This window comes from Hylaeus anthracinus, unplaced genomic scaffold (assembly GCF_026225885.1).
Source record: "Hylaeus anthracinus isolate JK02 unplaced genomic scaffold, UHH_iyHylAnth1.0_haploid 11994, whole genome shotgun sequence".
Classification (NCBI taxonomy): Eukaryota; Metazoa; Arthropoda; class Insecta; order Hymenoptera; family Colletidae; genus Hylaeus; species Hylaeus anthracinus.
In genome coordinates this window covers 11,701,730-11,715,359 of record NW_026534341.1, presented here as the reverse complement: position 1 = coordinate 11,715,359, position 13,630 = coordinate 11,701,730, and the positions used below count along the sequence as shown (strand labels likewise).

The 13,630-nt window shown below is 35.9% G+C and overlaps 1 protein-coding gene across 2 annotated transcripts in view; it reads right to left on the bottom strand.

The window, feature by feature from the left end:
• The window catches only part of LOC128888555 (matrix metalloproteinase-2), a 206,621-nt gene that overhangs the window by 14,753 nt on the left and 178,238 nt on the right, over window positions 1–13,630 (bottom strand). For both annotated transcript variants that reach the window (XM_054145521.1, XM_054145522.1), the window contains one exon: window positions 8,595–8,753. In XM_054145521.1, the coding sequence (XP_054001496.1) occupies window positions 8,595–8,753 (159 nt within the window). The remainder of the gene's footprint in view (window positions 1–8,594; window positions 8,754–13,630) is intronic.

Sequence of the window (13,630 nt, the reverse complement as noted above, 5' to 3'; positions counted from 1 at the left end):
GACATTGATATTTCAAAACATATTTTGTAATTTTTATCTTCGCTCTAACGATACAAATTTGCGATGTCCGGTTTATATTTACCGGTCGCGATTTCAAATTTTGGACACTCTTCAATATTCTGAAGTTATGAGTTTAAATAGTAAGTGGAACATTGGAAGAATTGAAGAAATGAAACAGGAAGGAAGAAATGTAATATTAGGAATAATAAAAAGGAAATTATGACAAGCGAACAAAGTGGATAGTACAAGTATAATGTATCTCGTGACTCTGAAAGTATTTATGTAACTACAACTACAATTCTACATAGACTTTACAATAATTCCTTCGTTTAATGCAATAAATTATTACGTCAATTTTTGACGATGGATATAGACGATGAATGATGGATAAATAAACAGTATTAAAAATACGTATATCAATCCGGACGAAATAAGCTCCATCGTTTTTTGCGAGGCGTATGCCATAAGATCAGCCCTTCAAATCATGCAAACTGACAACGCAACCAAATTTATTCTACTCACTGACTCTAGAAACATAATAAACAGTCTAAAACAACCGAACCTATCATCCAAGATATTTTAAACAGACTCTCATCTGTAACGAAAGCTGGTAAGGAGGTGATATTCGCGTGGATTCCACCTCATGTGGGCATCTCAGGCAACGAAACCGCAGACAAAACAGCCAAATCTGCCGCAAGTATGCGCAATAAAACCACCCTAATGTCTCACAATGACTTCAAAAAACATCTTATGAAAAAAATGGTTGGTGAATGGAACTCCTATTGGAAAGCTCATACCGCCTCAAAAATTCTCTCTGTTCGAAGTGACGTGTACGAAACCTCTCCTGCAATGGAACTTAACAGGCACAACCAAACGATATTAACCCGTTTAAGAATTGGACACACAAGATTGACCCATGGCCATCTGATGACAAGAGATCCTCCAAAGAAATGCAACTTCTGTGACACAAACTTATCAGTTCAGCATGTGATTGAAGTCTGTCTAAAGACTAATATTGCAAGGGATAAACACAACATACCACTTGATATAAAAGAAGCTCTCAATGATAAAGAACATTTAACGGATGTAATTTCGTTTATCAACGATTTACACCTCAGCAACCTTATTTAAAGAACAAATCACTCAGTAGTCGCTAATGACCTGTGGAGTTGATGCGACTAAAAATAAACGTAAACAAAAAAAAATACGTATATACAAACCGTAACAAGTAACAAATGCTCAAAAATCTATTTTCAAGCCTACGTTAAAGTTGAACTACGCTCCCTACATAAACGGTTCCAAATGTTTTAATCTCTTAAATTTGCGAACTGCTCCCCGCGAGTTCCCCGAGTAAATAAAAACTTTTCACGGCGCGATCGATTTCCTGAAATCTTTTTTGCCCTTGCCCGTTCTCGACTTCTCCGATCCGACTAACGAAATTTGAATGTAAATGCCTCGGGTGTCGGAGTTCAAGCTCGGTTTAGTTTTTCCTTGGCAGCGAGTTACGTCGCGAGGCCGTTCGGACGTCTGCCAACCGGGCGCAAAATATTGGATTTCTTACTTACCGCCAAGGGAGAAATACAAGGGTTAATAGACGTTCCACAAATAAAAGTCTATAACGAGGAAACGGAAGGGGCGCAATTATTTGTATGCGGCTCGAGAGCTGCTAGAACCAACTCTTTTTGATAATGAGATTTCGTAGCGGAGGCCTTTTCACCAAGCACGACTAAGAACCGGAGAAATAGTACGGAAGAAAAGAGGCTTAGTACACGAAGCCCTTTAAAACTGTCTCTGTTCAGGTTCCAGCAAAGGCATTGTTCCTGTTAGTGGCGCGAGAAGAGAAGTCGAAGACGTTTCCGCAAGCTTCTTCGGTTGTAACGAATACAGGAACGGCCATCAGCTTGAGACGCATTTTGTCCATCAAGCCGAGATTAAATTTTCCCCGTCCAGCTACGACGAATTTTGTTCCACAAGTTAACCCTCTGAATCTGGAAATATCTGAGTGAAACGAACAACCGAGAGTTTAATGAGGAGCTTTTGTGGCATTAAGGTGTAAACGAAAATTCGCATTTCTAAAGCATGAATAGCTACATCCGTGAGGTTTATGAATCTACCATGGAATAATGGATCTTTCCTCTTATTCTGGCCGAGCTTCTATAGTTGTGGCGCGGCTGAATTGTTATATGCCGGCTATCATTGTGTTTTGATAAGAAATTTTAACATGTGGATTAACGTAGTTATCGATAATTTCACGTGAATTAAAAGCCGAATATTTTTTTTAACAAATTTCGAGTATTGCGGTATGCTTCAGAAAGGTCCATTTTATACTTGTAGATTATTATATTAAATTCACGAGCTTCTTTATTAGCGTATCAATTTTATTTTTGTTTTAATAGATACGATTTAAAAAAAATATGTTTTTCAATACTACAAGATATATTAAATATTTCTCTCGCATTGAAAACAATGGCCTACATCCAAAAGGTTTAAAATCGACGCACTTTTAATGCACCATCGTGTATCGTATCAGTTTTATTATTATTTTTTAATACATACAATTTTAAATAATGCGCACATAGATGATGTGCTTAGTGCTTTTAAATACTAAAAGATGTATCAAATATTTCTCTCCGTTGAAAACAATGATCACCGTTCAAAAGGTTTAAAAGTGACCTACATTGAATGGACCATCTTGTATCGTATCAGTTTTATTATTATTTTTTAATAAATACAGTTTTAAATAATGTGCATATGGATGATGTGGTTAGTGCTTTTAAATACTAAAAGATGTATCAAATATTTCTCTCCGTTGAAAACAATGATCACCGTTCAAAAGGTTTAAAAGTGACCCACTTTGAATGCACCATCGTGTATATTTTTCCAAGGTACTATTCGTTTGCCTTGCTTGCACATGAGCAATTAAAGTAACACAACCCACCGTGCAACGAATTCATTCAAATATAAATTGAAATATTACAACAGGATATTTCCAACGCAAATGTTTAAAAATGACTCAGTTTTAATGGAACATCGTGCATATTTTTACAGATTACTACTTGTTTGCGTTGCTTTCACACGTGCAATTAAAATAACAAGACCAATGTAAGGAAATCATACAAATATGAATTGAAATTTCACGACAGGGCATTTTCGACGCAAACAACAATCTGAAATAAATAAATGACGGGTTCAGTTCCTTTGTTTGGCTCCTATTCCAAATTCTTTTCTTTTTCGCGCGAAATTTCGCGTGCTATACAAACGAGATTTTCGCGTTTCGGTTTATTTACTATTATGTACGGTAACTTTTAACTTCCCCTGGCCCCTCTTCCCCCCTCCGTACGAAAAACGCTGAATTTGTAGGGGGTTGGGAAGGTGAAAGAAAAACTGGGAGAAACCGTGTCGGCAAAGAAGAAATGTGGAACGATAAAAGAAACACGAGTACTGCAGCGGTAAAACTCGAGTGGAACTTTCGATTAAACAGCACGCCGAGGGAAAGAAACTCCCAACGTGAAAACTCTGGGTCCTTCAGGATGAAAAGGGTCACCCGGAAGGCCGTGGTAATTAAGACAAGGGGCACAGCGTCTTGAGAATGCCGCATATTATGAATTGCATGCACGAATAAACGAGATTTTGCTCCAAATCAACGAAAGAAAAAGAAAGAAACGAGGAAACTTCTGCAAATCCGGTTTTCATTTCCCTATGTTTTGGGAACTGTAAGCTAGAAAACAGTTCTAAAGCCACTTCTGGAAAACCTTTTATTCCTTTTTGAATAGTCTCATCGATCGTATTCACAAAACAATAAACAATGTTCACGTTTAATATAAGTTTGAAATTCCAATTTCATTCTTTAACCTGATTATATTCGCAACGATTCAACGTTCAAATTTGTTCTCGTTTATAATGCAACAGAAGGGAACCCGTTTCGCTACTCAATAACCAATAACCTTTTGTTCGCGACTTCATATCTTCAAACTCCGCTGTGACGCTCGTGCTTCGGTTAGCTGGCTCGCCAGAATCTATTCGAAATGGGTACAAAAGCAGAAATGTTATCATAGATCGACGATCTTTTTTCAAAAAATTGGATACGATGCTTGCATTCACCGGTTTGTTTTTGTTTAAGTTTGAATTTTCGAACGCCTCTGTGACGAGTTGCAGGGGGTCGTATAAATGTGCTGCGCCACCTTGTGCTTTTATCTGGATAACGGAAGTCCAATTTTTATTTCCGAACCGCGTGCTACCTTGGATATTCCGCAGTAACAGGTTCTCTGTCGCATAAGGTTTCCTATCTTATAGGGATGAGTAAAATTTTCATCAGGACAGAAATTTCGAGAAGCGAATAAAGGATAAAATAGATCGGCCACACGTTGAATAAAAATGACAATTTTAATTGCGCTTCTTCTACGGGTACTTATACCGCGTTAAACGCCTCGTGTACCTAATGTTTTATAAAGCACCCTGGAACATGACATTTCGATTACTAGTTTTAATATGCATGCAAATTCGTTCACGTTTACTGTAAAGTAATGTAATAGAGCCAGGAGAACGTTCTGAAAATTAATGTTTCCCCGCGAAACGGTTCTTCCATTTAAAGTTAAATGAAACGATTACTCTCGCCGAGTTTTCATTCGTGAAGAAGAAACGGGGAAAGATATTGGTTTGTTTTCGCTAAATGAAAACCATTTTAAGTGCCCCACTTTTAAGCGGCGGTTTGCGTTTCTATCATAAAGCAATTAAATAGGAATAAGTATTGTACGATGTTTACGGCGAGAAACAGAATTCGCTTCGTTTGGTTGGATTTTGTTGAATATCATATTGTTATTGTGTAATTTATGTATTTAGTTTTAACGTTTTCATTATAGTAATCTATGATCTTGAAGAAAACCGACCGTACACCGAATTTCCAAAAAGACTATATGAAATTGTAATTTATTAACTTTTTTTTGTATAAACAATGATATTCTACATATTCTTGGAAATCTCTAGAATAGATACAGTACGAAAAGATTAGGTGTTTTGTATAAGTGAGAAATCAACAAAAAAAAAAAACAATAAATCGATAGAAATACAAAAGCAATAAGTATTCGTACAAGTGTTAAGTTTTTAAAACTTCATTTAAAAAAAAACGAAATTTACATTAATTTATAAATAATTAATACTTTGTGGGATTTCCTTTGATTTTATAATTACTGCAACTCTTCTAGGCATTAAATTAACTATCATAAATGTCGATGTTATTCAGGGTAGGATCTTCTTTCATTCCTTTATTAGAGCATTTTTTAAGTCTTTTTTTTAAGTCTTTACAAATTCTACTGTAAATTGTTCGTCATAAGAACCGTGCGAATACTTATTGCTTCTATATTTCTACCGATTTTTTGTATTTTCTTGTTAATTTCGCTAATTATATAAACTAGTAATTGTTGTTTGAACTATATTCTAGAGATTTCCGAGAATATGTAGAATATCATTGATTATAAAAAAAAAAGTAGTTAATAAACTACAATTTCACACAAAAGTTTTTTGGGAAATTGATCGATGTACAAATACATTCTACACACACTGTATATCGTTCTCTTCGAACGAGTTTGATGAAACTTGGTATGGAAGGGTTTTTAGGATTGCTGATTCCAAATCTGAACTCAGAATTTAGGAATTCAAAATGGCGGATCAAATACAGCAGAAAATTGCGAAAAGTGACTGTATTTGGATGAAACTTGTTATATGGGTTAGATCTGGTACAATTTCTACCCTACTAACATATGTACCCAAACTTTAAAGCATATCGCGCGAACAAATGTCACGACACAAGGCACAAAGGAAACATTCGATTCTTTATCTTCTACTCAAGAGTAGGAGTGAATTTCGAATCAGAGATATTGAAAATTCATTATTCGATGGACGCGTGGCTACCATTCCCTGAAAAGTCAAGCGTTTTATTCTTCCTAACGGTCATGTATTTATTTCCAAGGTGGATAGCGAGCGTACACTCGTCAGAAAAAGATACCAAGGTGTAGCGAGATCCCATGAAATATGCACGGCATCTGGAAGGTATCAGTGGAGATGAAATTTCGCAGATACCGTGCTAGGCTACGATCTCTTGGGAGGTAGTAGACGAAGGGCTGTATAGCGATAAAAAAATTGCAGATTTACCCCCAAGAATCTGGGAACCGTTGTTGGCGAGGAATCTCTACCGAAAGGTTTCAAGGAGAAACTTAATAAAAGGAAATAGCTTAGCGAAGAAGAAATTTTCCGCGTTGCTTGAGTTACCAGGTGTTCGTTAGAGTAATCAAAGAGAGAAATTTTGTACACAAACGCGTAATAATTAACTGCTAGCATGAGCCTATGTTAGACAAAAGTTTCTTTAATTTAAAAACAATTACTTCTCAATAGTTTACTTCTTGAAGTTGCATTTGCAATATTTTAGGGAGTTGATAACCATTCAGAAGTGTGAAGATATCTAAGCAAAGAAACTGATCATAAATCGTCGTTTCTTTTGATATTCTTATAACTCCATAATCTTAATATCCTATTTATAAAACAAAAATCACGGAAAAATCTTTAAAAACTCTTCTTTTACCCTTCGTACCTCTACCAATCCCTGCGTGAGTTAATAATTTCGAGTCACTCCAAAACAATATCAGCGTCTAGAATGCGAAATCTCGAGCACCTCGAAATTGTTCGAGAACACACGAGGGTAGAAAATTCTTCAAGGAATACGTAACAAAAAACGACGACGGTATAAACGGCACGGGGAAATATACGACGATATAAAGATATCAGAGAACACACAGGACGCGCGGGAGAAAGCGGAAAGCACGAACGATGTGCAGAATAAAGAAAAAAAGAAGAAAAAAAAAACAAAAACTGGCGAAAACACGGTTCTAAAAAGAGGAGAAACGGGGTTCGACGGGTTAAAGAGGAGGGGGTAGGGACGGAGAGGGAGGGGGAGGGTACAAAAATCACGGGGATGAATAAAATCGAGAGGTGCAGAGTAAAGAGGCGAAACAAAAAGAAAGCTGGCCGTGGAAGGGACAAACGGTGCGGAGCGTGTAAAGGGCAAATAGGACGCGAAGAGAAGCGGGAAAGGGTAGGTAAAAACAGAAGCGGAAGGGGCAGACGGAATACGTTTGCGATTCTCTCGGATCTGCAAAGCTTTCCACTACACTAAATCATTCGAACGTACGCCCGACATCCTGCTGGAGGCAAAGGAAAGGGTAGTCGTCCTTTATATTTTATTCACGTTTCATTTCACCCTGTTGTTAGTAACCGCGGGGACGTCTTCCTGTACCCCTGGCCGCCGCGATTATCCTGCGAAATTGTTTTTCCGATTTCTCATGAAATTTGTCGGGTCGGTCATGTATTTTTCAAACTTCAATTATCCACGACAAAGTACGTTCGCGTGCCCCTCGGTTACGCGAAACGAATGCATGCTTTCCACGACAGCCGACGGAACCAATTGTTTCTCTCGGTTCTTTTTTTCTTTTTTTTTTTTTTTTTATGAGTTTACTGAATTATTCAAGAATCCGACTTGAACAAGGCACACGTGTCGCACACGGTGTACAAATTGTACTATGAAATCAATCAATATTATTTGAATAACGTATTCATGTTTCTTTTTTTTTTTTTCATTCATGGTACACATGTCACTACGTTGTACCAGACGTTCATATTATACAAGTAGTATATGTATACAAACTGTATATTGTTCAATAGTAACATCTATGCTATCGTTACGGCTGAAAGAATTAATAAAAAAATTTGTTTAATTTTTATTACCACGAGACCAATAATATTTTGCGAAACAGTTTTGAGCAAAAGTAACATATGTGTTGTTTCAATTTGCCTTTGATGTGCCTTTGAATTTTTCTTAAAAATTGGCACGAATTTTCTGGACAAGTTAATATATTTAAAACGACATGTCCTTAGGGGCTGTAACTATGTGTAATTGTAACTACAGTACGGGTTTAACAATCCCGAGGTACCCGAGCTATAAAGGTGCCAGTGGGTCCCAACAAACACGTAAAGCGTGGTAATGTAAGAATTTAAAGTTGGATGTGAAACGCTGTAAATCTGATATAGAAGAAAAATACATACGTACAAAACTGGTGAATTGTAACAAGCAAGAGCTTATAAAACGAAACAAACTACGCATATTCTCAAAAATATAAATATACAAAAATTAAATCAACTACAACTTCAAGACTTCAAATTTTGCAAAACCAGTTTATTTTTTTCTAAAAAAAATAGGAATAATCGACCTCGTATAGGACAATGACTAAAATTAAAAGTTAAACGTGATATATTACATGTGAGTCCCCATGCAAATCCAAATGTATCTCACAAATATAATTGCTAATACCTTAAGGGAGCATGACACTTGAAATAATATAATTAAAAAAAAAAAATGACTATCTTAAAATATTACGTACATATATATCAGTAATAGACTTGTATAATAAAAAAATTGAAAATACTTTCGTCGCTCTAATTCTAACGGCGTAATGCAATACGATTATGCTTGAAGTCGATACACGGAAACACGGAGTGACGTAATTACTAGGTTCGGATGTAATTATCAAACACGTGGACCCACTTACCGTACATCTGCTGAATCCCGTTTCGGTCGTCCTCCGGTAGCTCGTAATTAGAGCTCAATCCTTGATACCACGGATACATGAGCGCTCCAGGAACCGAGCTGTGCGCCAAGCCAAGAGAGTGGCCAAATTCATGAGCGGCCACTGCGAAAAGGCTGGTCCCTGAAAGCCAAAGAAAACGTTCGAGATCCCAACGTCTTTCCCGACCATTCACTCGGTTGCCTACTCGTTTGCATTCACGCGATTCAGACTGTCCTCCGTTTTCTTTGGAGTGAACGCGAGGAGTCTCGGATAAATACGACGTACCAGACTGAGGATCATCGTTTGAAAGAAAGGAAAAAAGGCATGAAAGGAAGGATGACTTCGTCAGAGGAGATACTTGAGCTGACGCTTGTAGTCATCAATTTGCGACTCATTGAGCTTGGCTTTTTGTACAAGTTGCTAAAGGACGCGATGAGACAGAATTATAAAACGTGTTCCAAGTTATGACATTGATGATTTGCCAATGAAATGTGCGTTAACGTTGGAGCAGACGCGTTAAACTCGTGTTTTCGTCGAGGATCAATTTGCATTTTGCTACCATATGTGGATAATAGATGTATAATTCTGCTTGCAAGGAGATGGCATCTGGAATATACAATTATATAATGAAATCAAACTGTTTTTGGTATGCATTTCAGAAGAGTGTTGCAATTTATGTGCTTCGTCAGAGGCCATCCTTTTGAAGCAGGACATTACAATTATTATACCAGAGTAAAAAATTTCTTAGAGGCCACTTTTCAATCATACCATGACCAGGGTATGGAGAAGCGCACACTTATTAGATTGTCCCAAAAGTTTCTTTCGCTTTATTAATAAGTAATACATGCACAATATTTTATGTTTTATGTTACATTACTGAATTGTGCACGATTCATTTTGCTCCATTACTGTTATAATATGAAAATCTATGAAATTAGATTGTCTATTTATATAAACACGACCACATAAAATAATTGAGTCCATCTCGCGAAAGAAACTTTCGGGACAACCTAATATTTGTGGAAGGGGCTGGTATACCTTGTCCAAGCGAGAGTGAGATCTAAAGTATAACGAAGAGATAATTTTCTATAGACTCTGTCCCATAAGTATTCGTACTTTATACCTCTACCGAAGGAGGTTGTTTGAATTAAATGATAGGCTTGATGCTTCCAAATAAATTTTTCATTATAAACACATACATATATAATGTTATTCATGTAGATATTTATTCGGAAACATTAAACCTATCATTTAATTTAGACACATTTCTTCAATTCATATAGAGGGTATGAATATTTATGGTACTGACTGTAAATTAACACTGTATAGATAATTAAAGGTCTTAATGTATCGTACTCCTATAAATATTTCAATAATTTTTATATCGCAAGTGTTAGCTTATAAAGACTAAGACACGCCAAAATACTTTGATTGAACATACAGGATGTCTACGTATAAGTTCGGGCATACGCAGGGTGTCAATTCTACAACAAATTTCCAACAAAAAATTACTCTAAGACATTTTTTTTGTGTCGCCTTATTCTCGAGAATTCTCACTTTTAATATTTTTTCTGCGTTTTCGACTTGACACTCTTTAAACGGCCATACATCCACTAAATTACAGCGCAAACTTGAAAGTAAGAATATCATTCGAAAGAGCGTTAAATTTCTCAACTCCCTCATACAAAACCAAGTCAAGTTAATTTTAAGGTGTCAAGTCGATTTTTGTTGAAAAATATCGATTTTCACGTAAAAACCCACGGTTTTCTGTCATTTACGATTTAAACGTCATTTTCTCCCTAAAATACCACCGTAGAATTTTTGTTTGACAATATCGTTCAAAAGCTGAGATTTCGAGGAAGTTTTTCCCGAAGAGTGCCCGCCAAACAACTATGTCTTTGAAACCGAAAAACGAATACAGAAAAAGTCAAATTTTTTGAAATTTTCACAATGTAAAATTTGATCTAATTTTTCACTTTCTAAATCTTCGTAATAAATTTTAGTATTGCATCAGGGGAGTGGTAAATTTACCGCTCTTTTGAATAGTATACTTATGGTATACTTATGGCGTATAGTTATGGCCGTTAAGTGTCAAGTCGAAAACGCAGAAAAAATATTAAAAGTGAAAATTCTCGAGAATAAGGCGACACAAAGAAAATGTCTAAGATTAATTTTTTGTTGGAAATTTGTTGTAGAATTGACACCCTGCGTATGTCCGAAGTTATACGTAGACTCCCTGTATATCGTTAATTTACATAAAATGAAAGGAATTCGTGGCCCAAAATGAAACCTATGTTACTACGTATAGACAACAGAAGTTTTATTCATCAATTGAAAACATTGCATCGATTAACGACGTTCCTACTTCGCTTCGTTTTGGTTACAGCTGCAATCCATTATCGTTCGATTCGTAAGTATTAACAGAATACATTGTTATTCGAAACTTATATGAGATTTTCTGTCTCTATCAGTACACAATCCATTAGCAAAATGTCGAGTCGATGTCGATACTTCGTAACGAGAAAACTTCCTTCGTCCCAAGACTCTCAACAGATTAAACTAGTTGCAAACTCCCCTAAACCGTGCCGAGTCAAAAATAGTTTCGACTAACCTAGTCGCACACGTTCACTGCGCCAAATGGAAGGAACACACCCCAGGTCTTTCCACCGAAAAGAAGTTCGAAGCGCAAAACTTTATGAGTTTTTGCAGACGCTCGGCGTACGTTATCCGCCCGGGTCTCGAGCAGTATCGATAAGCGAAGAAAATTTACGAGAAGATTCGATGTTCGCGTTAGAAATATTTTTAAACTCTACACATAATGTGTATTCATGGGGTTGCTCGAAAAGTAATTTTGTACATTAAATGTATTTTTAATTAGTCATCTTCATTTCAAGTTTTAACAGCTGTCATTTGGAGGTATGTTTGCAAAAAATATTTATCGAATCTGTGCAATTCAATTATTAGCTGTCTATGCTTTAATTATCACTTGTTTGGATTTATACAAAATTTAGTAAATGGAAAATCATTTATTTTAAATGAGAATGTCAAAAATTTGGTCAGTTTCTTGTAAGAATCATGGAATCATACTACTGTCAGAATGATTGTAAAAGGTACCGGACCAGAGTAGTGAATAAAATGAAATAAAATTGTAATTCAAGAAATTGTATTTTTCTTTCACGAACAAAAAAGAACAAATTACTTTTCGAGGAACCCAATACACGATGCACAAATTTTTCTCACGTGTAATCCCATTGTAAGTAATTTTCCGAGAACCATGAATATTTTACGTCTCTATCCTGGTATAATCCTTTAAGCACCATGTCTGCTAAATCCCTTTCACCACCGACTATAAATTTAAAGTTCTATATCTCACCTAACGTCCTTTATCTTCAAATAGGGTTACTAATCGTGCTGTTAAGAGTACATGTTACCATTTTATAGTGGCGAAGCTACGTGCTATTTTCAAAATGACAGGATAAGTAATGCATTACTATAATTAACTTTAAATATAGTTCAAAATAAAATAATGATACTTGGCTAGCGAACTTTGTATATACTGAAATTAGAACTTAAAAATCATTGTGAACTTAGAAATTTGTTAATCTAGCCTAACAAAATGAGTAAATATTTTTCCTCGGACCACAGTTATAAACGATCGAACGCAAAGGCAGATAATTTCAACGTCTAACAAATCACGGATGAAGTGTGAAAGTGAAATGCAATTATCGCAACCTTGTCTATACTAATTTCCCGTGTATTTACCAGCACGTTGTCAAACATCAATCACAGGAACGCGATCTTCCGGGAAGTTTCCTCGTTACGAAGTTTGCCCCGCCGCGATACTTCGGAATTTCAGCGTTAACAGCATCTGACTGCAATATAGCGGAGTCAAGTGTGCTCTTAATCAAAAGCCCGCTCGAGGACGGGCCATGAAAATAAGTGGAACGAATTACGGTTGTCCTCGAAGGACACTTCAGATTGGCGAGTCTCGATATCCCTGAAAGTTCTTCGCAAACTTACAAGACGTCCCCACTTTTAGAAGAAGTTGGTCAGGTTCTATCTAGCCTAGTCGTTTCTTTTTGCTACCGAATAACTCGGTTACAGTTCCTGGCAAAGATTGCTCTTATCTTTGGTGTAAGGCGTGATGAATTGTTCGAGGAGGTACGAAATTTAATTTCCCATTATTTTTTTTTTTTTTTTTTAATTTTCGATACTTGTAACTGCTAATAGTTTCTGATTGCAGTTACAATTATGATATCTAAATGTAATCGTTGATTATAATTATAACTTCTAAATTTGATTGGTTCGTATTTCGATTATGTACTTGGATATAATTGCTGCACCCAAGATACACTTGGAATTATACTCGTAATTAAAAATTTAACAGCAGTTGTTTACAGCTACAATTTTCAAATGTGAGCACGATACAATTACAATTATAATAGTAATCCCATTTTTAAAGTATACATTTTAACCAATTTTTAATACATTTCTCATACACTTATCCAGTTTGTACATCTACAAATTTTTTCAGTTTTTTTATACCATATATTTGTTACGAATTCACGAAATGTATGCATTCGTTGTATTTTTTAATTTATAACAACTTCATACCTAAATACTAAAAGTTCGTAAACTACGTTTTATAATTGTGATGCTGCTCCATTGCGATTACATTTTGTAAGCGCAATCGTCCAATTACATTCTGAAATTATTATTATAATCGTACTCCTCCGTACTAATTATTCGCAGGCACATTTACCATTGCAGTCGCATATACAAATTTTGTAATCGTAATCGCAGAAACGAACTCTCAGGGTACGTAATTCGTAATTGTAATTCTCTATTTGATTTTCTGTTTAATTTCGTATTGACGATTTCTAACGGTTAGATTAAATTCTGGCCAACTCTGGCCAAGATTTCGAAACTCATTGTCAAGTCTGTTGGTCGTAACGTGAATTTATTTGTCAGTGAACGATTCGTGTACGAAGTTTGACATGCTAGGATCCGAGTTGAAT